At 63.0% G+C, this 26410-nt stretch overlaps 2 protein-coding genes across 4 annotated transcripts in view; both read left to right on the top strand.

Annotated features, from left to right (window-relative positions):
- Nucleotides 1–9596, top strand: part of CABIN1 (calcineurin binding protein 1) — a 126337-nt gene extending 116741 nt beyond the window's left edge. For both annotated transcript variants that reach the window (XM_036014866.1, XM_036014865.1), the window contains exons 33-37: nt 255–329; nt 2651–2933; nt 7538–7702; nt 8793–9019; nt 9122–9596. In XM_036014866.1, coding sequence (XP_035870759.1) covers nt 255–329; nt 2651–2933; nt 7538–7702; nt 8793–9019; nt 9122–9265 — 894 coding nt within the window. In that variant the 3' untranslated portion in view covers nt 9266–9596. The remainder of the gene's footprint in view (nt 1–254; nt 330–2650; nt 2934–7537; nt 7703–8792; nt 9020–9121) is intronic.
- Nucleotides 9597–13051: 3455 nt separating this feature from the next.
- Nucleotides 13052–20790, top strand: SUSD2 (sushi domain containing 2). 2 transcript variants are annotated; one of them, XM_036014867.1, is made up of 15 exons: nt 13052–13204; nt 14714–14921; nt 15109–15260; nt 15716–15883; nt 16404–16578; nt 16658–16859; nt 17071–17156; nt 17240–17508; nt 17583–17726; nt 17813–17977; nt 18831–19079; nt 19193–19465; nt 19588–19764; nt 19917–20019; nt 20135–20790. In XM_036014867.1, the coding sequence occupies exons 1-15, from the start codon at nt 13126–13128 to the stop codon at nt 20157–20159; spliced, it is 2475 nt and encodes an 824-aa protein (XP_035870760.1). In that variant the 5' UTR covers nt 13052–13125; the 3' UTR covers nt 20160–20790. The 2 variants fall into 2 exon arrangements, with proteins under 2 accessions (XP_035870760.1, XP_028383733.1); XM_028527932.2 differs by having other exon boundaries at nt 13053–13204; nt 17819–17977.
- The last annotated feature ends 5620 nt before the right edge of the window (nt 20791–26410 follow it).

Below are 26410 nucleotides of genomic sequence, written 5' to 3'. Positions count from 1 at the left end.
GTCATTCAGACGTGGGACTCCAAAAGGCCATGCATCCAGTCGACTCCAGCTCCTGAGGGTGAAGCCACATGGTCACAGACGTGAACTTGGCATGGCCAGCTTGGCCAGAGCTTGGGTCCTCCAGGGATGGACCTGGGAGATGGACGTGCACCTGCCCAGGCCTCCCAGCAGGGCTGAGGCCTGGGGGTCAGCAAAGTGAGGTGCCTCCACAGGAGCTGGGGCCGGGCCTTCTGACAGGGCGTTTCCTTGCTCAGGTGGACGAGGAGGCCGCGCTGGAGCAAGCCGTGAAGTTCTGTCAGGTGCATCTCGGGGCCGCTGCCCAGAGGCAGGTAAGTGTGACTCAGCGTCTGCCGGCCCCATCGCACGGGGCCTACCCCATGCCGGCGCCCCAGGAGGCGAGTATGACTCATGCCGGGACTGGTCCTGTAGTCAGCGCGGCTGAAGGGAGGCGGGCAGGAGGAAGCCGCACCTCGGGCCCATAGGGGAGTGCCTGACCACTGGCCTGGGTGGGCAGCATCATACGGGGGGTGGGGCCTTGGCAGACCCAGGGCTGCCAGACTTGGTGATGGGGAGGAGGGGCGAGGACCTCCTGGGCTCTGGCAGATGGATCTTCCCCTGGGAGGCCCCAGCCAGAGCCGAGAATGGGTTTGTGTTGAGTCTGAGACTCTCCCGAGGCAGAAAGTGAGTGGGCAGAAAGGGTGGGGGTCTGCACCCAGAGGGACAGTCCAGGCTGGAGCCCCGGGTGCAGGTGTCCCTGAGGCCATTGAGATGGAGCAGCAGAGAGCACGAGCAGGGCGGAGCTCCGAGGCCGGGCTGCCAGCACAGGGAGAGTCAGGACAGAACCCACTGGTGTCCAGGAAGGAGAGATGCCAGACCCACTGGGGTGGGACCCGCTGGATCTGGGGCTTAGAGACCCGGGCTGGTTTTGAGGAATGTTTGGGCCGAGGCTGAAGGAGAGGGGCCCGGCCCCGCTCAAGGGAAGGCCCTTTGGGCAGGGGTGGCCCACAGAGCGAGGGGCACCGCAGCTGCCGCCTTCAGCGTTGCCGAGGGGCATCTTTCTGCACCGCAAGTGGTTGTTTCTGTAGAAATGACCCCTGAGCCGGGGTCACTGGGTCAGAGGGTGGGTACTTGCCATTTGAATAGGTACAGCTAGTGTCCCCGGGGGCCCAACAGCCTCTGCCCAGCCCTGCCCTGCCCCACAAGTCAGTGGGCCCGCCTACTCGGGGCTGTCCCTTAGGGTTGGTCCTGGAGAGGGGCGTCATGAGGGCATCCTGGGACAGGACGGCGGGTGCCAGCTGCAGCCTGGGGGCTTCCTCTCAGAGGACGGGGACACACGGTCACACTGGGACACACGTGCCCTGCCCACCAGTGGTCTGCACCACTCCATTACTGCCGGGGTAGCCAGAGGGGTCCCACCTCTCTGATGAGGCAACTGAGGCCCAGAGAGGGCAGCACCCAGCTGGGGCCTGGCCTGTCAGAGGAGCCCCGGAAGGGACCTCAGAGAAGGCGAGGGGGACAGTCGCAGCTGTCCTGGGCCCACTCTGTCTCCTGCAGGGAGGAGGTGGCCATGGCAGCATGCCTGGAGTGCGCTCGTTGCCATCGCTTCGGCTGAGGCCCACTGCCTGAGGACAGGGACGCAGCGCTCCCCTGCCCCCCGGCCTGCCTACCCGGGAGAGGCGGTCTGTCCCGCCCACCCTCCCAGTGGAGGTGCAGGTTCATCCCGGACTCACACTGCACTGCAGGGTCTCCAGGCGCCGCCGCGTGCAGCTGGGGGAGGGGCATCTCAAGCAGAACCAGTGTCAGAAGAGGCGGGGTCCTCGGGGGTACTAACCTGACTGAGGTGCCCCCAGCGGGCATGAGACTGTCCCCAAGGAGTACTGGGGCCTGAGGGCCGGGGCCTGCTCACAGGCCGGCACCCAGCCCCTCGGTGCTGCTCTGTGGGGCTCTACAGGCACGTGCCCGCCCTGCAGCCAGTCCCCCTCCTCCAGGAGCTGCGCTGTCGCACCCGTCCGGCAGGCCGGGCTTTCAGTGCAGAGCAGAAGGGCCTGGAGGCAGAGGGAAGAAACTGCGTGGACGAAGACTGGGCGGCCCTAGAGGAGCAGAAAACTAGTGGGGAGCTGCGGGGGCCACCAGGGCCCGGCTGCCGGCAGCATCAGATGCCATGGCTTTGGGGCTGCCGTTCTGAGCCCCGGGAGCTGACTCTTGCTGTGTCACTCCAGCTCCCTCTCAGCCCTCCCAGCAGTGACCTTTGGGAAGTCGCCCTCTAGGACTGACCTTGGTCACTGCAGTCCCCACATCAGACACTGTAGCCCCGTGCCCCAAGTCATGGCCACTGTGCACCTCCCAGGCCTGCACCTCTCCGGCGGGCACTGGAAGTGGGAGGGTGCCGCCCGCTGGAGGTCCTGGCCAGCCTGCGGCCTCTCCCCTGAGTCCCCCGACTCTGGCCTGGACATCCCCCCAGAGAGGGATTCTGGGTCCCCAGCAGCATCCAAAGGGTTGCCTGTGAGCCTCACTGGCAGTGGGGACCCAGAGCATGGCCCTGCGAGTAAGGGTAATGTGGGCCGTGCCGGGCACAGACCGGGGTCCTGGGGAACAGTGTGGACTCAGGGCTGCCCAGCCTGCCTTCTTCACCTCCCTTTTGTCCTTACAGGCTGCAGGGGACACACCCACCACCCCAAAGCACCCCAAGGATAGTCGAGAGAACTTCTTCCCTGTGGCTGTGGCCCCCACCGCCCCCGACCCTGTGCCAGCAGACACTCTCCCACGGCCCAGTGACGGCCACACCAAGGCCCGCCCTGCGCTGGCTGCCGCCACAGCTATCGTCAGCTGCCCTCCCTCTGTGTCAGCCTCCACCCCAGACCCATCCAGGGACCCCAGGCCCCCACAGCCGCATAGGCCTGAGGCTACCACCAGCATGGTCTCTCTGTGCCCAGGTGAGTCCTTCTTGCCCGAAAAGTGTGGAGGGGTTGGGGGGAGCAGGTCAACCGCCAGGGTGGGGGTCCCTGAGCTGTGAAAGGGGGGCGGGGACGCAGGCCCTCCTGGTCTGCTCATCAGCCACACACCCGGGTGGGCACACCCTGCACACCACTGCTAACCTAACCCCGAGTCTCAGTCCCGCTGTGCATTAGAGGAGGGGCCGGGAGGGAGGGACAGAGCACTGGCTTCCTGGTTTGCCTAGACTGTGTCTCCTCCTCCCACAAAGCCTTTGGATAAACACAGAGATGAAACAGTCAGAAGGAGACTCAGGAGGGGCGGAGCTCCTGACCCTGAGCACACACGTGACCTCACAGGCCTGTTTTGTGGGGGGCAGGGGCAGAGGAAAAGGGCAGGGTGGGGTGGCTTCCTTAGTAGGAGAGAGGGAGCCCTCGTTCCTTCTACTGACCCAGGTGCCCCTGGGAATGGCAGCGGCAGCTGGGGCAGCCAGCAGAGCAGGGAGGGGCAGAGCGGCCTGAGGCTGTTTGAGGAGGGGGCGCTGAGGCCAAGCGTCACAGGCCAGTGGGCGAGGCGCTGTCTGCACCCTCCATTTCAGAGCTCCCCTCCTGCTGCGCAGACCCAGCCTGCGTACTGGCTGCAGCCCTGTGCTGGCCCAGAGGCCGGCCCCCGCCTGCCTACGCACCCAGGGGGTCCCTGACAGCCTGCTGGTGGCCTGCTGGTCCTCCCAGTTGCGGTCCGTGCGAGGGCCACACCTGGGACTGCCACTTTCGGCCCAGTGCACGTGGCTGAATCATTTCCTGAAGGACGGGACAGCCGCCCCAGCAGGAGAGCCCAACAGGTGCCAGGCCTCAAAGCTCCGCCGCTGTGACCCAGGAGCACTGCCCCCAGGCTGCTCTGCCTAAGTGGAGGCAGAGGGTGGCAGGCCTCCCTCTCGCAGCTCTTTCCCGCGTCTCCAGCTCAGGCACCGACGTTTTCACCCGATGTTCCCCCGTTGCCCAGCTCCCCACCCTCCCCCGCCCACCTGCTTTTAGGAGCGAGGCGGTGGAAGCACTGTGCCCAGTCAGCTACAGTTGTGCTGGCTGCAGCCGCTTGTTCTGAGAGGGGCCTCTGAAGGCCTCAGGGTGGAGGGGAGCTGGAGAGCTGTGAGTGGGGCCCCACCGCCAGGCGGCCTCGGCCGGCCCGTCGGACTCGGTTGCGCTCCAGGAGTTGGAGGTGCTGACACTGGCGCTTCAGACTCAGGATGGGGCTCAGCAGGCAGTGGGCGAGGCCGCGGCGTGGGGTTCGGTGGTGGTGGCAGTTTCTAAGGTCAGTTGGTGGTAAGACTCCACTGCATAGGGAAGTCCCTCAATCCCATGGGGACCATGCTCTGTCCCCCCGTGTGTCTGCCCCTCAGGCCGTCTTGCCTCCACCTGACTCTTGCCCCTGTGGTCTTATCTATAGCCTCTGAGAACCAGGAATGCGGGAGCTTCGAGCTTCCACTGCTCACCTGGGTTCACCCAGGTCATGGGCAGGCCTCAGGTCCTCCGCCGTCGGCCGCTCCCGAGGCTCGAGTGGCCCTGAGCATGGCCGCTGGCTTCCCCCAGGGCCTGGGGTCTGAGACAGACAGACAGAGCGCTCAAAGGGAGCGTTGGTGTCCTCTGTGACCTAACCTCAGAAATGCGGGAGCGAGCATCGCTGGCGTTGGCCGCACACAGCCTGGTGCCAGGAGGGCGGGTCCTCGGGGCATGCAGGGCCTGCCGCCTGCCCGTCTGCCCCTTCCCCCTGCGCACCTGGCCCCTGCCCCACACAGGGCGAAAACTAGCTCTCACCTCTTCTAACTGTTAGAGCTATGGAAGAGCATGCACTTCCTGATACATAGCCTTCAGTCTGGAGAGTTGATTTTTTTTTTTTTAATTTTCTTCCCTAAAACTAAATGAAATGACCTTTTCCTGGGATGGAGCTCTTGCATGACATTGGGCATGAGGGGAGAGGTGGTCCCAGAGGGACCAGGTGCACAGCCGGGCCCTCCCACCACCAACCAGCCACCCCTGCACCTGCACACCCACCCCTGCCTTGCAGAGTAGCTCCTTGTCTTTCGGGGCGGCCGCAGGTGGATGGCGTTGGTCTGGCTGTGTCGGGTGGGTGTCCCCAGTGGTTCCCAGAGCTTTCTGCGAGGGTGTGAGGTCAAGGCTGGGACAGGCACGTCTCCCCAGGCCCCGCCTCCCACGGCCTCTGGAACAGGGAAGGCACCAGGGAGGAGCCGCCCAGCGGGGTTTTCTGCTTTACTGGATGTGATGGGGTGGCCTGGCATTGTGGCCTCCTCTGCCACTCCTGGGGACCAGTGGGTAGCCCAGAACCGGCGGTGGGCTCGGGACGGGGGTGGAGGCTGCCCTGTGCAGGTGCCCAGAGACCAGAGGCTGTGCGGCTGAAGCTGGGTGTGGCAACACCGGAGGCCGTGAGCCCCTGGGAGTGCAGGCTTAAGGACGATTCTCCCAGGACACTGTCCCCAAGGTGTGAGCCTGGGGAGGTCAGTCACAGGAGAAACCTTGACGGACACTGTCCCCAGGGTGGGCAGGCCTTCCCCCAACAGGGGTGCCCCTCACGGCCTTCCACCTCCAGCCAGAGGGAAGGCGGCTGGCAGTATCCGCTCCTGACTCCCTTCCTGCCACCACCTGAGACAAGCGGGGGTGCTCGCAAGCTTCCCTGGTCACTAGGAAAGATGTCACACGCCCATTCAGGCCATGTGTGCCAGGGCCAGTGGCCGCATGTGGCAGGTATACCCCTGGGGGACCTCATGGTTGGCCACGGGCATCCAGGGAGGCTCCTGACCACCCGTTTCCCATGGTGCCGCCTGCCGCTGTCCCCTACCCCTGCGCCAGGCACGGGCGCTTGCTCATCCTTGTCTGCTGGACGCCTGCCCACCACAGGGCAGGACCTGGGCTCCTCTGCCTCCACAGCTGCCAGAGCTCTGGGCTCATGAGGGAGGGAGGGAGGGTCCCTCTCACCGAGGTGGTCAGGCCTCCAAGCTTGGGGAGAGTAGAACAGGGAGGAGGAAGGGAGACTGCAGGCTCAGCCTAGGTGAGGACTCGGAGCAGGGAACCACCCACCCAGTGGGGCTGAGAGGCTGCAGTGCCGGCCTCATGCCAGCCAAGAAGCCAAGGAGAGTATAAACCAGGGCCAGGCATGTTGCAAGACTGCCCAGGGAGCAGAGAGAGGGGCCCGATGCTCAGGATTCCAGCCTGGCCCCCAGCTCCCCACAGAGAGCCTGAGGCCGGAGCACTGGGAGCCCTAGACAGCCCTTCCCCCAGGCTGGTGTCCTGGCAGGCCCCTCCCCCCCCAGGTGTTATCACAGTTGCTTTGGGGGAAGGAGGGGGCTGCTTGGCCTGAGGAGCACCGCCCCGTGTGCTGGAGTCTCTGCTGGACTCCCCTGCCCCGAGTGTCCCTCCTCCTGGCCGTCCACCAAAGAGGAAGGGCCTGGGAAAGGCGGACAGTACCCTGGGTCGGGAGGGAGTCAGCCTGACACCTGGCCCCACGAGGGCAGCCTCCCAGCTCCAGGCACGCCAGGCGCCTCCGTATCACGGCCCTGTCCTATGGATTCCTGCCTCCCCCCACCGTTCCCCCCACCATCCCACCTATGCAGCCCCCAGGCCACTCAGCCAGGCCCTTAGGGAGCAGCCGTGTGAGGAGAGGCAGGCAGGGCACTGCCACCTCCGAAGGCCTGGACCAGAGGGCCTGCCTCATGGGTGTGCGCCACGCTGTAGGGGCCAAGTCCTGCCCCAGTGACTTGGCAGTCCGGCGCTCCCCCTACCCCCTGGGTCCAGGAGGGCAGTAGGAGGAGCCTTCCAGGGTGCTCGTCTCCGCCTGCCGTTGTGTGCGGGGTGGGGAGGCACTTCACCTGACGGAGAGTGGGGAATGTTCTTGGCAGAAGGACCTCGATGCGCAGAGTGGAGGGTCGGGGGGAGGAGGGCGGTGGCCAGTGTGGTGGGAGGTTCTGGGCCCCAAGGAGAGAGAACAGGAGAGCAGCATACAGACTGGACCATGGAGATGCCTGGATGCAGCCAGGGCGGAGGGCAGGGTGGAGACAGGGCCTGGGGGGCCTGGGCGCAAGCAGCCTGCTGCTGACTAATGGCCTGGCCGGTGGCCACAATGCAGTCCTTCTCCCTCGGGCCCATCCAGGCCTTGGCACGTGGCCCGGTCCCTGTCTCATGCCCGGGAAGGTATGGCCTGGCAGGAGGGCACCGTGCCAGCACGCCACTCCAGCCACTTTGGTCTTAGATGGCTCGTTTGGTTTTGGGTCCTAAACCATGTTTATTATTGCCATTTATTTCTGGAGGCTGGGGGTGTGGGGAGGCACTGGGTCAGGTACACGACAGTCCAGGTGGGGAGCCAACCCTGCCAGGGCCCACGGGGGGGGAGGGGGGCTGGTCGGGGTGAGAGGCTTCCCGCCAGCACCACCCTTGCCGCGCCCGTGCAGTTGTGCCGGCCTGTGGGCCGCTCTGTAGAGGTGGACATCTGCCTCGGGGCAGGTCCCCTGCTGGGTGTCCTAGGGCTTGCGTGGGTGGGCGGGGCCCTGGTCCTGGAGCTGGATGAGGATGTGACCCACAGCCACCCTGTGTCCCCACAGAGGGAGAAGAGCCGGCAGGAGGGGCAGAGGGTGCCAGCTTCCCACCCCAGGAGCCTCCATGCAGTGAACAGGTGAAGACGGCCCCCGAGGGCCCCCCAGCAGAGCCACACTGCTGGCCCGCAGAGGCCACCCCTCATACAGGCAGCGAGCCCACCTGCAGCCAGGGTAAGGCAGTTCGGAGCAGCCCCCCGCTGGCCAGTGGCCAGGGTGGGCTTCCCAGCAGAGGCACCTCCCTCCCCCGGAAGGATGGAAGGGGCTGGCAGGTGGGGCCTGGGGAGGGCGCACCGGTAAGATATAGGCACGGGAGGCCTCCACTGAAGGTGAGGTGGGGGTGAGGTGTTGAGAGGGTAGGAGAGGAGCCCCCGAGAGCCCGTCATTCCACCCTCTGCTGCACAGAGGGGACAGCTAGGGCGAGCAGAGCCCGGGCCCAGGCTGCGTGTGGAGCGGGGGTTGAGGGGGGCTGTGCTCAGATGGTGCCAGGGGAGCTGCAGGCACATGGGGGGAGGAGGCAGGCAGGCAGGGAGGGGTGGCCGGTAGGGCTGGGTCAGACAGCGTGCCTGTCCGAGTCAGAGCCCATTCCCAGCAGCTGCCCCACCCAGCCAAGCCCCTGGGGACTTCGTGGGGCCAGAGCCTCTCACAGACCCCACTCTGGGCGGCAGGGCCTGGCGCCAGGCCTGAGCTCAGAGTGAGCCCTGCTCCTTTTAAAGCCATGGGGCCGGAGAGGAATGTGGAGACCAGCCAGGCTCATGCGGCTCCCAGGAGCTTCCGCCCAGACCTGCTGCCTCCAGGCTCTGGGCGCAGGAAGGCCCGTGCCCACCCTGGGGCATGAGGGGAACGTGGACCTGGGGCCCTGGGCTTCGGCGTCCTCCCTGTGACATGGGCACTGCTGAGACGTGTCCTATGATAGTTGCAGGGAAGTGAGCGTTCACGTGTACACAGCCCCCAGAGGGCCTGTGAAATCCCCCTCGCCCTCATCCCAGGCCTGGGCTCCTGGAGCGCTATTATCCCAGCCCCCACAGCTCATGGCCAGGAGCCAGAGCCAGGGGTCAGGGTGGCGGTGAAATATGCCGGGGACCTGGGTTTTGCAGCCGGCACAGGCGGGAAGGCCAAGAGAAGGCACCCAGGGTGTGATGTAGGTCGGGGAGGCGTTCTTGGGCCCCTATCTTCCAGAAGGGAAACTGAGGCCCAGATTGGGGAGGGGCGGGTATGCTCGGAGACTGTGGGCCAGGCTCAGAGTCCTCGGTCCACCCTGCAGTTGCCAGCTCTAAGGCGCCCGGCAGTGGGAGTGCACAGCCACCCGAAGGCCACCCAGGCAAGGCGGAGCCCGGCCGGGCCAAGTCTCGCCTCCTGCCCAACATGCCAAAGCTGGTCATCCCCTCGGCCGCCACCAAGTTCCCCCCCGAGATCACCGTCACACCGCCCACCCCGACGCTGCTCTCGCCCAAGGGCAGCATCTCGGAGGAGACCAAGCAGAAGCTGAAGGTGACCGAGGGTGCTGGGCAGGGGGCAGGGGGCGAGGCTGGGTCTGCAGGGGGCCTGGGGCCAGGCCGGGCCTCCCTGACCAGTGCCCTGCCCGGTCTGCAGTCAGCCATCCTGTCTGCCCAGTCGGCCGCCACCGTGCGGAAGGAGCGCCTGTGCCAGCCAGCCCTGGAGGTCCTGGAGACGTCGAGCCAGGAGTCCTCGCTGGAGAGTGACACGGACGAGGAGGACGACTACATGGACATCTGAGGGGCCCACGGGGGCCCCCAGCTGCTCTGCCCCCCTCCTTTGTGGCGTCCTCCGGCCCACCGGAGTTGGGGACTGTCCCCGCCAAGCGGGACCCGGAGGAGCGAGCTCAGCCACGTGAAAATGGACGCACGGGTCGAAGTTCCCCCACAGGCCGGCACCCTTTTCTATGAAATGTTGGCTGTAAATGTGCCCGAGCCCAGCCCTGGAGGCCGTCCACACCTCCGTGCCCGGACCAGCCAGGCTCTGCCCACGCACCACAGGAGGGTCATTTAGGGCCGGGCTCACCCCACTCCCTTTTTTGGTTTCTTTTTTAATAAAGATGGAGCAGTTCTTTTTGCCTCTTCGTTCACCCCCCAGGGCCTCCCTTAGCCGATTGCTGTCCAGCGTTTCTGGGCTGTGCCCCCAGGTCTGGGTGCAGGCCTCAGGCACCCCAGGGAGCGGGTGATGGTGCTCAGGTGGGGGAAGTAAGCACAGGCCTGGGAGCCAAGCGGTACAGGCCCTCCTGGGAGAGACTGGAGCCAGACCTGGGGCGGGTGTCAGGAGCGTCCCCCGGAGGACACGGAGGTCTGAGGGCTTGTCCCTCTAGAGTCGGGGTGGGGGAGGCTGCGGGGGAGGGGAGGGCCCAGGCCGTGCTGAGGAGCTGGCTTGCATCCCAGTGTGACAGGGGTCCTGGGGAGTCCTGAGGGGCAGGGTCTGTGTCAGGAAGGGTGAGTTGGGGGTGGGGCAACAGGAGCCAGAGGGGAGGGCACTTACCTCCCACTGAACTTGGCCTCTAACAGGACCAGCCACGTAAGTTGTGGGGTTCAGTGCAAGACACAGATTGGGGCCCCTTGCTGGTGACGGCAGAGCGATAAGCCCGCCTGCCGTGCTGGCTCTGCCCTCCCAGGCTCAGGCCCATCTGTTTTGAGAAGGCACAGGTTTAAGGAGCCCCAACCGGTCCTTCTCCACACTGTCAATGCCCACTGGGGGCCCAGCTGCCCCCACAGCTCCAGCTGGCTCTGCCCCTGGGCCCCCCCTCAAAGGCTCTGTCCAGGATGGAGGCGGGGACCCACCTTGGTGCTCTCTGCCCCTCATGGTCTGGACACCTCGTGCCCCCAGCCCAGGCCTGGCAGAGCCAACCGGGGGGACCCAGAAGCACAGCCGCCTTGGATGGGTCCTCCTCGAGCCTGCTGTGTCTGGGCCCTGTCAGGGCCGCCTGGGGCTGAATTCCTCAGCTGACCACCTCCCCCCTCCCCCAGCAGGGCCCAGGGCGCAGAGGCCCCCACGCCGCACTCCCAGCCTCTCGACTTTTTCCATCCTTCCCCTCCTGCGCCCTCAGCCAGAGTGCTCAGCCTGAAGACAGGAAACAGCAGCCTTCCCTTCTGGTCCGCAGCCCCGCTCCCTGGGAACCACCCAGCCGTCTCCCAGGGCCTCCCCTTCCTGGTTGCATGGCACCTCAGACCGCCCCGGGAGCATTCCCACCCTCTTCCTTCCCTAACCGGTGTCCGGTGTCCGACACCGGTGTCCACGGCCCTGGGCCTGGCACGAGTGTCAGCAGCAGCCCCCAGGCTGGGTGTCTGGGCCGCTCCTGGGGCAGGCCTCAGTGCCCACACCCTCTGTCTGTACTGGGAAGGGGGCCTGGCCCGGGGCTTGGTTTTCAGGGTATGTTTATTGAAGCTGACCATTAATTTTGACAATGAAACAAGGGCTTAGGATAGAAGGAGTGAAACTGAAAAAGACACCGGCGTTCGGGCTGCCGGCCACTACCAAGCCCGATCAGCAATGGCAGCGATTGGCTCTTCATGGGCACTTGATTCAGACGGCCTGATGGCGGGTCACACCCTAACAGACCGTCTTCCCTTTTCTTTCCAGGCCAAGGTTTTTATAGCAGGGAATAAACAAGGTGAGGTGAGGGGGTTTGAAATTCCTGGAAAAGGTAATTGGATTAAAAAACAACGTCCTCATTCTCGCTCTGGGCGGTGGCCTTAAGCCGTGCCCCAGGCGGTGGTCTTCAGCTGTGTCCTGGGCGGTGGTCCTCTCACCCTGGAGCACGTGGCTCAGATACCATCTTGAGTTGCCTGCAGTCCTCCTGGGGCACAAAGGTGGGACTGCTTATGGTCTCCTGCAGTCAGGGTGGGTCATACCTTCAGTTCCCGGAACGAAAGTTTTTACAGGCATTGATTACTAAGCTTATTAGCTATTAAACTAAAAATTTCCAACTCTTAAGTCCCCTATCAGAAGCAACAGGAGAGCCGAGGCAGGGCTGCTCCGGCTCACTGGGGAGTCAAATAAAAGGGGACCTTGGGGATGGGTTCAGGGGGTCAGCCCAGGACAAGCTGCTGCTGCCCATTCATTGCTCCCCTGGTTGCAAGTCTCTTGGGGACCCTGGGAAGGGGGAAGATGCGAGTGTGGGGGGAGGAATGGGAGAGAAGGGTACAGGGTGCTCCCTGGAGAGCACTGGGCATTGCAGCCTGATTTCCTGGGGCCCTTTGTTTGGGGGCTTTGTAAAGGACAGGAGTTTAGGGGAGAATTCAATAGAACATTCATTAGCTTTTCCAGGTGGGACCTTTGGGTCTCTACTGATTGGCCGGTGACAGGGGGTCATTAGTAGTTGCAGCTGGTCCTGGCCTCGCCCACCCAGTTTTGCTGCTTTCCTGGGCCTGGAGCTGGAATAACTGAGGCCTGGATGTTATCTCCAGGGAGGAAAGGTCAAGGGGGTCAAAACCACTTGACCAGGGGTCTGTCTGCCTCAGTTTCCTCACTCCACTTGCCAAGGAATTTTCCTAGCTTCTTACTAATCTGCCTCACGCCTACAAGAGGTGCTCCGAGCCCCCAAAACCAAGCTGGGACTCCCCGGGCCAGCCTCCCTGATGCTTTGGGGGTGACCGCAGGCATGCCCGCCAGTCCAGCGCTAAAGCAGGACACGGCCAGGCAGTCTAAGCTCATGCGCCAGGGTTGGCTGCAGCTCCCAGCGAGGTCAGGGAGGCGCCCCTTCTGGACACCTTGAGAAAATGCCACTGCAGAGAGGACTGTGCCTGTCCCCACACCCGGCCCGTGTGACAGGAACCAAGTGCGATCCGGGCCTGGGCCCCCTACAGGCCCGGCCTCGGGCTTTCGGATGCTACCAAGGGTTTCCTAGGGCTGCCCTTCTTGTCTGGGCCTCGGTGTCCTCACCTCCACCACAAGGAGGCAGGGGAGCACAGAAGAGATGATGCAGACTCCTCGGGTGGCAGCACGAGTGGGTGGGGCCGGGTGGCCTCCCTCTAGAACACAGGGTGCTGGTCTTTGCTCCCCATCCTGGGCTCACCCCTCACCCCTCGCCACCTCTCTGCAAAGGACGTGTCAACCTGACGGCTTCCGCCCACCCGCCCTCACTCCCCAGGGGCCCCTCCTTCAGTGCCCACGCACCGCCCTACAGGGTAACTGACTGAGTGCTAGAGATGGGGCATCTTTGCCAGAAGATCCCCGGGACTGGAATCCTGGGACTGCAAGCGCAGCCTCACCCACCCTGAAGCTCAGTCCCTTGCAGGAGCCCTGCCCTGGCCACCCAGCCCTGGGCCAGCATTGGGATCCATTGTTCAGAGCCGTAGCCTCTGGACTTGTGGTTCCTCTAGTGCCAGAAGTCTGACAGCTGGAAGCTCAGGCCCCCTCCCCCATGTTCTAGGCTGGCCGGCTAGGAATGTGTTAACAGGGCAGATTGGGCCCTGCTGGCCCACACGGGCACCTATGGACTTTGAGAGAGAACCAGCGAGAGGGGGGGTGGGGTGGGGCGGGGCCTTGGTGCTGAGCTCGGGAAGGGCGGGGCCAGGCTCTAGGAGTGAAGGAGGCAGCCTCCCAGTCTCCCAGCCACTGCGCAGCCAGCTGCAGAGGCAGGCCACACCATGGAGCTGCTCCTCCTGCCCTGGGCCCTGCTGCTGCTGCTGGCGATAGCCCCTGGCCCAGGCCCCTGGCCTGCAGCAGGTACGTCCTCATCCTACCTTTCTATCTGCTGCCTTCCATCTGTCTGTTGCAGCCCCGCCCAGGGCAGACACCCCTCTGGGCATCTGCTAGTCTCTCAGGCCAGCTGTGGCTGTACTGGGGGCTGTGGGGAGAAAGTGGGATCCAAGGTCAAGGGGCCACCCAGCAGGGATGGGGGACTCCGGGTGGTGCCCACCCTGAACCTGCTGGAAGCTGGGGGGCATTGGCTGCCTGGGAGGGAGGTGGCTAGACTAGGCAGCCACGGGCTCGGAAGAGCCTTTGGCCTGTACCCCAAGCCCTGACGGAGGGTGTGCTTGCCCACGGAGGAGCCCCCAGTCCCACTGCCCCCATCTGGCCAGAGCCAGAATGCGGCCTTGTCAGGGTGGAGTGGAGCCCCAGAAAGTCTAGCAGAAGAACCACACTTCAGGGCCAGAACTCTACCCCACAAATTCCCCTGCTGGGCAAGGCCAAATGTCACAGGCCTCCCAGCCCCATACCATCCCTATTTCCCTTGCCGGAAAGTGCCACCACCCTTCTGCCACTTAGCTCGCTTACTGGCATCACTCGGCCCCCTCCCCCGCTCCTTGAGCCATCACATCCTCAGTCAGTAAACATTTACTGACGCCCTGGAGTGCCTGGCCCTGCATTCGAGTGGGGCCACCGGGATGGCCCGGCCGAGCCCAGCCCTGACTCGTCCCCTTTAGGGAGTGTCAGGGAAGGGCCGAGTGGCACGTGCGACCCCAGCCTGTGCCCGAACCCCACCCATCTCCACCCTCCAACCTGCCCAGCCCTGCCAGCCCAGGGGACCGGTTCCCCGAGACGTAGCCCTGCCAGGAGTCCCCACAGCTGGAGGAAAAGATGAGGGCTGCGGTCCAGGGCCCACCCCTCCAGCCAAGCTGGGCTTTCTGCTGGAAACATCCCTCTCCCCTGGAGGAGGAACAAACCCCTCGCCCCCTCCCCAGAGGGGGGCCTCCCTTTGGGGCTGCCGGCAGTGAGTCAGCCCTGCCCTGCAGAGCGAGAGGGGCCGGCTCAGCTCAAACCGCTGCCCCCACCTGCCTCCAGTGCGACTCACAGTGGCTACGTACTTAGACCCTGTACGGGCAAGCCGAGGGGTCCTCTTCCTCTTCCGGGCTGTGTGTCCACAGAGTCTCGGGTAGTAGAGACAGGGCCCCGGGCCACGTCAAGGGCTCGGGCATCGGTGGCCATCTGGGGATGCCATCGCTGCAGACTTGGAGGCTGAGGGCTCCTTCTGACACCGCAGAGCATGCGACCCGCAGTGCTTCCCCTCTCCAGCTTCCCCTCTCACTCCAGCCGACCAGCAGGTGAACGGCTGGGTGATCTGTACTGAGAGTTGCCCCAACCCCCAGGCCCTCCCGGTTTCCCTGGTGTCCACGTGGTGGTCAGTGTGATCCCTGGCCGCATTCTCCTGGGCATGCTTCTCTCTGGGACATAGACATGGGGAGGTCAGCCCGGCACCCGCTGGGGACCGGCTCTCAGAGTCCTCTCCCCCAGATGCCCAGCAGAGCTGCTCCCTCCGCTGTGGGGAGCTGGGCCCGCCGTGCTCGTGCCACCCGACCTGCGTCCGCCTGGGCACCTGCTGCTCAGACATGCGGAACTTCTGCCTGGAGATCCAGCCCTACTCAGGCTCCATGATGGGCGGCAAGGACTTCGTGGTGCAGCACTTCACGTGGTCCGGCCCCGTCGACAGCGTGATCTGCAGGTGGGGGCACGGGGTCCATGCATGCAGGGGGCCCAAATCCCCCCACTTCAGCTGGCTGGGTGGAGCCCAGAGGACCAAGGATGGGGACAGCTGGCTGAACGGGCTCCCCAGGAATGTCAGGGGCCCAGGCCTCAGAGAAGGCCAGCCCACCCTTGCCCAGCTTCTCTGCCGCCTCCGCCCTCCACAGGTTTAAGGAGAGTGTCCAGACCCTGGGCCACGTGGACTCCCTGGGGCGAGTGCACTGCGTGTCCCCCTTGCTCTACGAGACCGGCCGCATCCCCTTCACGCTCTCCTTGGACAACGGCCGCTCCTTCCCTCGCTCAGGCACTTGGCTGGCTGGTGAGCCCCACCTTGTCGCGCCAGGCCTGTGCACCAGGCTCCACACGCCGCAGGCCCTGGCACCCCCGTGGGGACTTTCCCCAGTGTGAATCTGCGCACCTGGCCCACCCACGGGCTCCTGCATTCTGGCTGAACCAGTCCCCTGGGAGGCCTGCCCAGCTGTGGGGTGTGGGTTCCTGTGGCTCCTTTTCCCTCCCTATGGTATCCCGACAGGAGTCAGCCCAGAAGGAGTGCGGGCTGCGGGGGTCCCCAGCAAGGTGGGCCAGTGCCTGCCTCCTCAGCGGAGCCCTGGTCTCCTGGCCTCTGTCCTTTCCCACCACTGTGGGTCTAGGGGACATCATGGCTCCAATGAGACTGCCATACTTTGTCCTTGGGAGGGCCCCACAGCTCTTAGAGCCCCTGGGACCCCTGGGTCCAAGGTCCTCCCTCACCTCCCCTCCCCTCCCCCTGCCCAGTTCACCCCAGCAAAGTGTCGGAGACGGAGAAGAGCCAGCTGGTAAACGAAACCCACTGGCAATACTATGGCACGACCGACACCAGGGATGCCCTCTCCCTCACCTGGAACACCTCGGCTCTGCCCACCAACCAAGTCACCATCGAGCTGTGGGGCTACGAGGAGACAGGTGAGGCACTCTGCAGGCTGCCTGTGCGGGACCCGGTTGGGTCAGACGCTCTGGGCTTGCAGAGATGAGGCAAAGAGCATCGCAGGTGGGGGAAGCCCCCCGGAGAGGGGGGAAATTCCTGGGGGCACTGCGGGGAGGAATGGCAGGGGCAGGAGGGACGGAGGAGAGCAGTGCAGGGACTGGGCCCCTTGGGGAGGACTCGGGGACGGATGCTTGGCTCCTGCATACAAGGTCTGTCGTGGAAGCAGACAAGGCTCCCTCCCCTCCTCTCTGAGTCCCTGGATGGCTGGCCTGGCCCTGAGCAGGGACAGTGAGGGCCCTGGACTGCAGGGGGGCAGGGTGGGGAGGTGGTGGTCCCTCCAGCCAGGGTCCTTATGGGAGCAACAGAGAAGGTCCCTTATGGGAGTCATCTGTCCACCTAGCAGGCTTCTGTGAGCACCAAAGGCAAGCGCCAACACCTCCCCTACCCCGGGGGTCCTCCGACCTGCTGCAGGGCTGACTGGGACTTTCTCTCCCTCAGGGAAGCCATACTCAGGGGAATGGATAGCAAAGTGGTCATACCTGTACCCCCTGGCCACAAATGTCCCCAACTCTGGCTCCTTCACCTTCACTCCCAACCCCGCGCCTCAGAACTACCAGAGATGGGAAGTGGGTGCCCTTCGAATCATCAGCAGTGAACACTACACGGGGAAGAAGTGAGAACCGTGCAGGGGATGGGCGGGGCCCGGGGCCGAGGGCGGGGAGGCAGCCCTCACCGTGCACGCGGCCCCACAGGGACGTGCACGCGCTCTGGAGCAACGAGCACGCGCTGGCCTGGCACCTGGGCGACGACTTCCGGGCGAACTCTGTGGCCTGGGCTACCAATAAGTGCCTGGCCTGGGAGAAGCTGGAGGACGAACTGCCCAACTTCCTGGGGGAACTGCCTGACTGCCCCTGCACCCTGGCCCAGGCCCGGGCTGACTCTGGCCGCTTCCACGTGAGTCCCTACCCAGGTCTGGGCCCAGGAGCAAGCCAGGGTGCAAGTGGGCCAGCAGCCCCTACCACAGACCCCACTGTGCCCGCCCAGAACAGCACCAGGGGAGGCAGACAGAGGCCTCGGGTTGTGGGGGGAGGGCCCTTGTGGGACAGGAGATGGGAATGGCAGAGCCTGACACGGGGGCAGGTGACAGCAACCTGCTGCTCTACAGACGGATTACGGCTGTGACATCGAGCATGGCAGCGTGTGCACCTACCACCCAGGGGCCGTGCACTGTGTGCGCTCTGTGCAAGCCAGGTGAGACCTCAGAGGGGGGCGGGGTGTGGGTGGGGCCTGAGGGCGGGATCCAGCCGCTGGGCCTGACCTGTCCATGCCCCCAGCCCCCAGTACGCCGCCGGCCAGCAGTGCTGCTACACGGCGGATGGCACGCAGCTCCTGACCGCCGACTCCACCAGCGGTAGCACCCCCGACCGTGGCCACGATTGGGGTTCACCCCCGTTCCGCGCACCACCCCGTGTGCCTGGCCTCTCCCACTGGCTCTACGACGTCATCAGCTTCTACTACTGCTGCCTCTGGGCACCCGAATGCTCCCGCTACATGCGCCTACGGCGCTCCAGCGACTGCCGCACCTACCGGCCCCCTCGCCTCGGTGGGTGCCAGCCAGAGCGGGGCCCTGGGCGGGCCTAGGCCAGGGAAGCTCACCCGACCCTCTACTCTCCCCAGCCTCTGCTTTTGGGGACCCACACTTCATCACCTTCGATGGTGCCAAGTTCACCTTCAACGGACGCGGCGAATACGTGCTGTTGGAGTCGGGGCTGACAGACCTGAGGGTGCAGGGTCGCGCGGAGCCCAGGACAACACCTGAAGGTGAAGCTGGGCCGGGGCCTGGCGATGGCGCAGGGTCACTCGCCGTGGGAGGCTGGAGCTGAGCAGATCCCCTTCTGCACCCACAACCGCAGGCATGCAGGACCGAGGCACAGGGCTGACCGCCGTGGCTGTCCAGGAGGGCAACTCTGATGTGGTGGAGGTCCGGCTGGCCCCCAGGGTGGGGGGCCTGCAGGTGCTGCTGAACCAGGAGGTGCTCACCTTTGCGGAGCAGAGCTGGATGGACCTGAAGGGTGAGTAGGACAGCCCGCCAGCTGAGGTCGGTGAGCTGCCTGCCCTCTCTCCCCTTCCCTTCCGCCTGAGCCTGCACCCCTCTCGCCGGCCCTGGCAGGAGACAGGGATGGGGGCCAGGCACAGATGTGGAGACAGGTCTCTCAGGGCGTGCTCCAAGCACCAGCCAGCCCCCTTCCACTGAGCCCCACTGCAGAGGGCCGGCACAGTGGGCGTGTGCCCATGGCTGCCTGCAGGCAGACATGGTTCTAGGCCCCAGAGAGCAAAGTCCAGCCTGGAGAACCTGATCTGACCTTGAGCCTTCACACCCATGGAGCCGCAAGACACACCCTGATCAGAGCCCTGAGATGCCAGGACAGGGGGCTGAGTCCCACTGGAACCCAGAGTTGCTGGGAGCTGCAGCGCCCCAAGGAAGCCTGCCTAAGGGTTAAGGAGTGCCAGCTCCTCATCCCCACCCATCCCCTCCCCTCAGTGGTGCTGCCTCGGGGAACTGAACGAATGAGGTGACTCCTGGGTGGCCTGGGTGGGGACCTAGGATGGGCCTGTTGGCACTGAGAACGCTGGGACCCCTGGAACGGGCAGAGGCAGCTGCCTCCCAGCCAGGCACCCAGGGCCAACAGGCCTGGCCTCAGCATGGGGGAGCTTCTCTCCAGGGCCCGTACCGCAGATCCGCATGGGGGTCCTGGCACAGGTGTGGGCCCGGAGGGGCAGAGTGTCACTGCCAGAGCCTTGTTCCTGGGGAGGTCCCACCCTTCCCCTGAAACCCAAGAGTACAGGTCCACCTATCCTGGGGCTCTGGGGTCACCGCATGGTGACGACAGGAGGTGACCCTTCCCCTGACCTCACTGTGCCCAGGCATGTTCCTGTCCATGGCTGCTGGGGATCGCACATCCATCATGCTGTCATCGGGGGCGGGCCTGGAGGTCAGCGTCCAGGGTCCCTTCCTGAGTGTGACCGTCCTGCTGCCCGAGAAGTTCCTTAACCACACGCAAGGCCTCCTGGGGACCCTCAATGACAGCCCCACAGACGACTTCACCCTGCGCAGCGGGAAGGTCCTGCCGCCGACCGCAAGTTCCCGGGAGCTGTTCCAGTTCGGGGTCGACTGTGAGTGACCCCGAGACCCACGCTGGAGGAAGGGACCTGGCAGGGGCGGGCCCACGGCAGTGAGGGGAGACCGGGGCCCTGCCACCAGCCGGGCCTGCTGCGTGTCTCCCCAGGGGCCGTGAAGAACGCCTCCTCCCTGTTCACCTATGACTCTCGGTTGCTGGCCAACAACTTCCTGTACGGGCCCAAGCATGACCCCACCTTCCAGCCACTCTTCCCCGAGGACATCACCCCCAGCCCCGGCCAGGAGACAGAGGCAGACAAACTGTGTGGGGACAACCATTTCTGCAGCTTCGACGTTGCAGCCACCGGGAGCCTGAGTGTGGGCAACGCCACCCGGGTGGCCCACCAGCTGCACCAACATCGTGTGCAGAGCCTGAAGCCTGGTGAGGGTGACGGGACGTGGGTGAGGGGGCAAGCACCTTGCACTGGTACAGGGTCCCCAAGGCAGGTAGCTGCAGGAGGCAACCAGTGGGTCGGGGCTATCTGCACCCTGTCCCTACCCCAGTGGTGTCCTGTGGCTGGCTGGCCCCACCTGACAATGGGCTGAAGGAGGGCAGCAAGTACCTGATGGGCTCCACGGTCTACTTCCACTGCAATAACGGCTACAGCCTGGAGGGGGCAGAGGTCAGCACCTGCCAGGCTAATGGCAACTGGTCCTACCCTACTCCGGCATGCCAGCCAGGTGAGATGACCAGTGTCTCTTGTCCTTGGCCCCTGCTGCCCCTTCCGCCTGGGCCCGCTCATGCACTTGCCCCTCCCATATGCCTCACTCCAGTGCCCAGGCCCCCCATAGTCCCTGCCCGGGGCTGCCCTCACTTCCCACCCTGCCCCCAGGACGGAGCCACACTGTGCTGCTGAGCATCATCTTCGGAGGCCTGGCACTGGTGGTGCTGGTCGCGCTGCTCTACGTGCTGCTGCAACGCAGGAAGCGCAACACGTGAGACCCCACCACGCCAGCCCAGGGTCCTGCCCTCCTCAGCTCCCCTAGACCCTGGGCCCCTGGGGTGCCCATGGGACCCCCACACCGGCTCTAGACCTCGTCTCTGTTGCAGGACGTCGTGGACTTCGCAGCCCTGAAGGGAGCACTCTTGGCTGGAGACTCCGTACACCGGGCCCCTCGGGGGCTGCAGACCAGCCTCCCAGGAGAAGGCCCCGCACTCCCAGGAGCGAGCACCCCAATACCTCAACCCCCAAACCCTTAGCACCTGGACCTGGACACCTGATAACTGAGCCTTTAATGCCTGTGGGCCGGAGGCCCGGTGCCCTGCCCTGCTGCCTCAGCCTCGGCCCCAGGCCCCAACCTCTAACCATGCTGCTCCTGAGGCCCTGTCTCCCAGTGCTCGCAGCTCTAGCTCTCTGACCTCGACTCCAGGCCTTTGAACCCTAACACCTGCCTCCCCAGCCCTAGCCCTCCAACATCTGATACTCTATTGCCAATACCTCCGATCTGGTGTCTGATGCCCATGCCCCAACCCCTGATATACTGAGACCTGGTGCCCTCCAAATGGAGCCCCAGCACCCAGCTGCCTTGATTCCCAGACTCTGGGCCCAGCCAAGATTGCAGGTGTGCCCAGCCCAGGGCACGGAGTGGCCACGGGATCCTGAGCAAAGTCACCCTCTGAGCTCTGAGCTTGTAACTCTAACTCTGGAATGTCACTTGAAACCTCCTCCCTGCCTTACAAAGAGAAAGAAGCCCTTGGTGCTCCTCGCGGTGTCCTGGTGCTCGTGCTGTTCCTCTAGGCCACGCGGCGGGGCCCAGAGCAAGCTGGGTCTGGTTCCTTCATCCACTGCCACTCCACCTGGGACAGGTTCCTCCTCGGCCTCGCCTCCATCTGGGAATACTGGCCACTCCGTGGGGTAGGGAGGAAGGGATGGTATTTGGGGGTGCCATGCTGGGTACCCAGGAGAGGAGGCAGAGCCAGCGTCTGCCCCTTCATCCTGTGGAAGGCTGGGCCTGGGCACCCACCCTGCCCTGTGGCCAGTGGCATGCCCACGTCCCCGGACTGGGGTCCATGCCCTGGGTCCCTGGGCTCTCCACCCAGGAGTGTCCGGAAGCTAAGGACGGAAACGGGCCCCATGCCGCTGCTGCCCACCTGAGCCCCTGCCCCTCTTCCAGGGCCAGGCCTGGAAACAGACTAGGAGCTGGCTTGGGGACAATTGGAGCCCGAAGTGCCCCTTTGTAATGAGGGAGTTGAATGGGGGTTGTGGGAGGGCCTGGACAGGGTAGGATTTGCATTGTAGGTGTCAGAGAAAGCACTGAGGGGGGTGGGATGATAGGGTGGTGCCCCCTAGACCAGCAGGCCCCTCAGCCTGAGAAGGGCAGGGGTCAGGGGGTATGCTCACCTACAGGATGAAGAGCCCTGGGTGAGGCGATGAGCTGACGCCCTCTTCACAGTGGCCTACAGCACCAAGAGTGGCCACGTGGGGGCAGCAGAGGGTCAGAACAGTGAACCAAGGGGCAGGCTGCACTAGGGCCCAGGCCAGCAAGCCTGTGGTCACAACCGCAGCCCAAGTTCAGGCAGCCCCACCTTTGCATCTCCCCTCAGCTGGAGGAGCTTCTGAGTCATCCCCAGCTTCCGTAATGCAGGTCTCAGAGAGGTCGCACTGGTAACCGGGGGTCATCCAGTGGGCACCAACTGCCAGATCTCAGAGCCCAGACCTCCCCAGCCCCTCAGGCCCGTCTCTGGTGGAAGGTTCTGGGCAGAGGTGGGGCGCCAGGTGGCGGGGCAGGCTGTGTGTGCAGGGTTTCTGGAAGAAGGTGGGTGCGCAGAGGGGCACAAGTGAAGGGACAGCCGAGACTGAGGGGCTTGGGGGACACCGGCGGGGGGGGGGGGGGGTTGCTCAGAAGACTAAAACGGGGATAGGATTGGTGCTTCCCACCCTTCCAGAGCCCACACCCCCACTTCCCGACCACTCTGGCATTCCACTCAGGACAGGGTGGGGTGGAGGGACAGCTCCTTGGCTGCTGGGCAGGTACTTTCCTCTCCAGATGAAGTAAGGCAGGGCTGGCCCCCACCGACCTGAGTCCCCAGTGCACACCCCCTCAAACCCCCACCCCATGCTGGGCCATTGTCAGTGGGTGAAATGTTGGTGTCACGGTCAAGGCAGTCTGGACATGTGGGAGCAGACACACAGGGGCCGAGGGGTTGGGGTGGTCTCACAGCTCCCGTGACAGGCTGCAGAGGGCCATGGGACTCTCAGAGAGGTCCCTGCAGGTGCGAAGGCTCAGGAAGAGAAGTGTGGTTGGGCCTGAGGACTGGTGGCAGCCAAGGCCCCTCCCCCATCAGGCCATGGCCCTTAGGCTTCGTCCTAAGAGTAAAGCCCGGCTCCCCTTAGTGTCCCCGAGTCCCACCCCTGTCCCCCTTGGACACGCCCTAGAGCTGTTCTGACCGCCCCCGCAGGAGAAGGGGTGCACGGTCGGTCGCCCTGGCACCAGACATCAGGCGCTGTCTGTGCCAGGGGCCCGCCGGGCTGGGAAGCCCCAACACCTGGCAGGTTTTCCCCAGGGGCCCCGACGAGTCACGGGTTCCATCTGGGCCTGTATGAGGGGGGAGGTTCCCAGAACCAGGCATGGACTCCCTAGAGGCACCAAAGGCAGGGTCCCACACCTCAGGGAGGTGCTCCCCAGTGCGCTCCCTGGGAATCACGACACCGACACCCAATGGCCAGCCCCCTACCCTTGTATCAGGCAGGGTTTGGGGGGCAGTGATCCAGGGACTTGGAAATGCAGGTGATGGTAGACCTGGGAAGTCAAAGGGAGCTGAGGAGACAGCCACATGCTCCTAGCCCCACCCCGGGGTTGAGGGACGACCGAGGAGGGTGCCGCCCAGCCAGGTTCAGGTCCCACACAGCACGGATCACACAGGCCTGTGGGGACCCAGCAGGAGCCGCAGAAGCTCAGCCCCGCCACAGACGCCCTGGCGGGCCTGAGATGGGGGAGTGCCCCTCCTCCTCCTGTCTCCAGCCTCCCTCTGGGGACTCCTTGTGGGTGACCACGGTGGGCGGTGCTGACCAGCAGGACACAGTGAGAGCGGGCCCCTCCTCAGCCAGGCTGGTTCCTTCTGCAAGTCCCAGATGGCCCAGTGCACATCCTGGCTGCCCCCCGCCCCCCCCTTCCTCACAGGGCTCATGGCCCAACGCCACCCACGGACAAGGGGGTAGGCAGCGCAGGGCATCAAGCATGTGGGAGATGGGTAAGCAAGCTGTGTGTGATCCATCCACACAACAGAATATTATTCAGCCTTAAAAAAAGGAAGGAATTCCTGACCCACGCTACCATGCGGAGAAACCGGGCGGTCATTATGCTGAGTGAAACAAGCCGGTCACGAAAGGACGTGTACTGTGGGATCCCGCGTACATGAGTGGGGCAGTCAGACTCATAGAGACAGGGCGGGGGCTGCCCAGAGCTTGGAGAGGGGTGTGAAGAGTTACTGTTTCCTGGGGACCAAGTTCCAGTTTGGGGAGATGACAGAGTTCTGGAGACGGAGGGTGGTGATGGGTGCACACCAGTGTCAATGTACTCACGGCCACTGAGTGTACAGTTACCAGCGGTTAAGACGGCAAATGTTATGTACTTGTACATTTCACTACAATTAAAACTAAAGAATAAATGGAAACAAGACAAATTCACTTAATGCCCAGTCAGTGGACCTGAAGCCGTGCTCAGTCTTTTGCCTCAAACACTGTTGTGCTTTGAAAACAAGTCCGGGCTTACCTGTAGGAGAAATTAAAAGAAAGACCTGGCTGGTTAAACAGCACACACGCTTTCCTCCTAGAACTGTACCCAGTGGTGCTCACCACCAGCCCACGAGAGCGCCTGACCCCCTACACCCTCGTTGGGGTGAGGGGACTTCAAATGTTTCTCCTTGCCAGATAGAAAAACCACTGGCCCGCAGGCTTGTGTTAGTTTAGCTCGGCTGCATGACATTCCCAGAATTCCCTCCCCTGTGTGTCTTGGGCCAGGATGGGCCACAAGAGATTCCTATGCAAGACCAAGAGGGTGGAAGTGAATCCAGTTTTTTTAAGCTCACGCTCACTGTGGCGTGTCTGCTGACTCGGCTGGTCCACAGGGGCAGGGGCCAGGCCCGCAACTGCTCCACCCGCCCCCACCCCCCACCCCCATCCACCTGCGGCTTCCCAGACTCCTGGGCCAGGTGTGCGATGAAGGGTTCCAGCTTCTGCAAGAAATCTTGTTGCTCTTGGCAACAAGAAGAGATGTGGGTTTCAGCCTACCATCTTGGGCTGCAGCCCACACTCGGGATGGCAGCCAGCTCCGGGTCCTTCTGTCCACTTTCTGCCCACTTCCCCCCTGACTCCCCGCCATGTGGACCCCAAGCTCCAGTGTCCGATCACAGACAAGAAGGCCAGCAGCCGGCTCCCAGGCTGGGCTCCTAGTTCTCAGACTGAACCTGTACTGATACATACGCGATGTCTTCAACTCTTCTTAAGTATAAGTTGTGAGAATGTAAATGGGTACAGCCACTGTGGAAAAGAGTATAGAGACTTCTTAAAAAATTAAATGTAGAATTACCATATAATCCAGCAATCCCACTTCTGGGTGTTTATCCAAAGGAAATAAAAATAGGGCTTTGAAAAGGTATCTGCATTCCCATGTTTATTACAACATTATTCATGATAGTTAAGATATGGACACAATCTAAATGCCTGTCAATAGATAAATAGATAGAGAAGATGTGGTTTATACAAACACTAGGATATTTTCTCTTCCATGAGAAAAAAGAAAATCTGCCAGCTGTGAAAACAGGGATGGACCTCAAGGGCACTATGCTAAGTGAGATGCGTCACAGAGAAAGACAATTCCTCCCTGATCTCATTTAAATGTGGGACCTACAACTTCCAAACTCAGAGAGTAGAATGGTGGCTAGGGGATGGGGGGAGTGGGTGGGGGCCAGGTAGGATGGGGGGAGGGATAGGGGGTTATTAATCAAAGAATACAAACTTCTGGCTATAAAAATTTTTTTAATATTTTATTTATTTATTTTTAGAGAGGGAAGGGAGGAACAGAGAGAGAGAGAGAGAGAGAGAAACACCAATGTGTGGTTGCTGGGGGTCATGGCCTGCAACCCAGGCATGTGCCCCGACCGGAAATCGAACCTGTGACACTTTGGTTCGCAGCCCTCGCTCAATCCACTGAGCTACGCCAGCCAGGGCTATAAAAATTTTTTAAAATAAAAATATAGCATAAGTTGCATGCCTGGAAGCACACCGCTCGGGATGCAGCTCCCTGGGTGAGTCCGCAGTGAACAGCCAGCTCTGGGCCCGGCTAGCCAGCACCCGGGTGGAGAAACGGGGCAGCACTAGCCCTGCCCCTCCGCCAGTCACTTCCTCCGTCAGGCCCCGCTCTCCCCCGCCTCCCAAGCTACCCACGGATTTCCCACCCCGGAGACTAGTTCTGTGGAGCTGTGCGCTTGACAGAGATGAACCTGTAGAGCCAGCGCTCTCTCGTGTCCAGCTTCTTGCATTTCCATGTGGATTTTAGAGTCAGCTTGCCAATTTCCACCAAAAAAACTTGTTAGGATCTGGATTCGGGTTGCACTGAGTCTATCGATGGACGCGGGGAGAACTGGCGTCTTCCCAGCATCATGCCTTCTAGTCCATGAGCATGGGATAGCCCTCCACTTGCGCAGGTCTTCTTCCAGTCCTCCCGAGTCTGTTCTGTAGTGGTCAGTCTCGAGGTCTGGCACTGAACGTCTCTGAGGTCTCCCATACCTTCATTATTTTAACTTCTGGGCTTCGATCTGTGTGTGTGTGTGTGTGTGTGTGTGTGTGTGTTTTGTTTTGTTGCTATTCTAAGCGACTTCAGTTCAAAGAGGTATTTTTTCTATTTGTGGCCAGTATGGAGAAATATTGTTGATTTTTGCATATTTCCCTTGACTTCAGTGGTCTTGCTCGATTTACCTATTTCTAGCAGTTCATCTGTAGAGTATCTACAAATAATGGCAGTTTCATGTCCTCCTTTCCAGTATTTAACCTTTTATTCTTCTCACCTCACTCCCCTGGCAGGACTTCCCTTATGCCATGGAAAGGAAATCGTGAAAGCTAGTGATGTTTACCTCACCTCAAAAGGAGCTGGTCTCCCATCTCAAAAAGGAAGGTTTTTATGTTTTCCCATGAAGTACGACTTTTACTATGTGGTTTGGTGGCCACAATTTACCAGAATACTTTTCTTCCCATTCTAATTACTGAGATTTTTTTTTACAATTTTATTGAATTTAATGGGGTGACCTTGAGGCAGGAGAGTGAGAAGCTAAGAAAGTCCTTGGCAAGCGGAAGGAGGAAGCTGAGACCCACGGCTGATTCACACGGCC

Source organism: Phyllostomus discolor, chromosome 13 (assembly GCF_004126475.2).
Source record: "Phyllostomus discolor isolate MPI-MPIP mPhyDis1 chromosome 13, mPhyDis1.pri.v3, whole genome shotgun sequence".
NCBI classification, from domain to species: Eukaryota; Metazoa; Chordata; class Mammalia; order Chiroptera; family Phyllostomidae; genus Phyllostomus; species Phyllostomus discolor.
The sequence above is the reverse complement of the archived record's forward strand: the minus strand, read 5'-3'. Positions and strand labels throughout refer to the sequence as shown.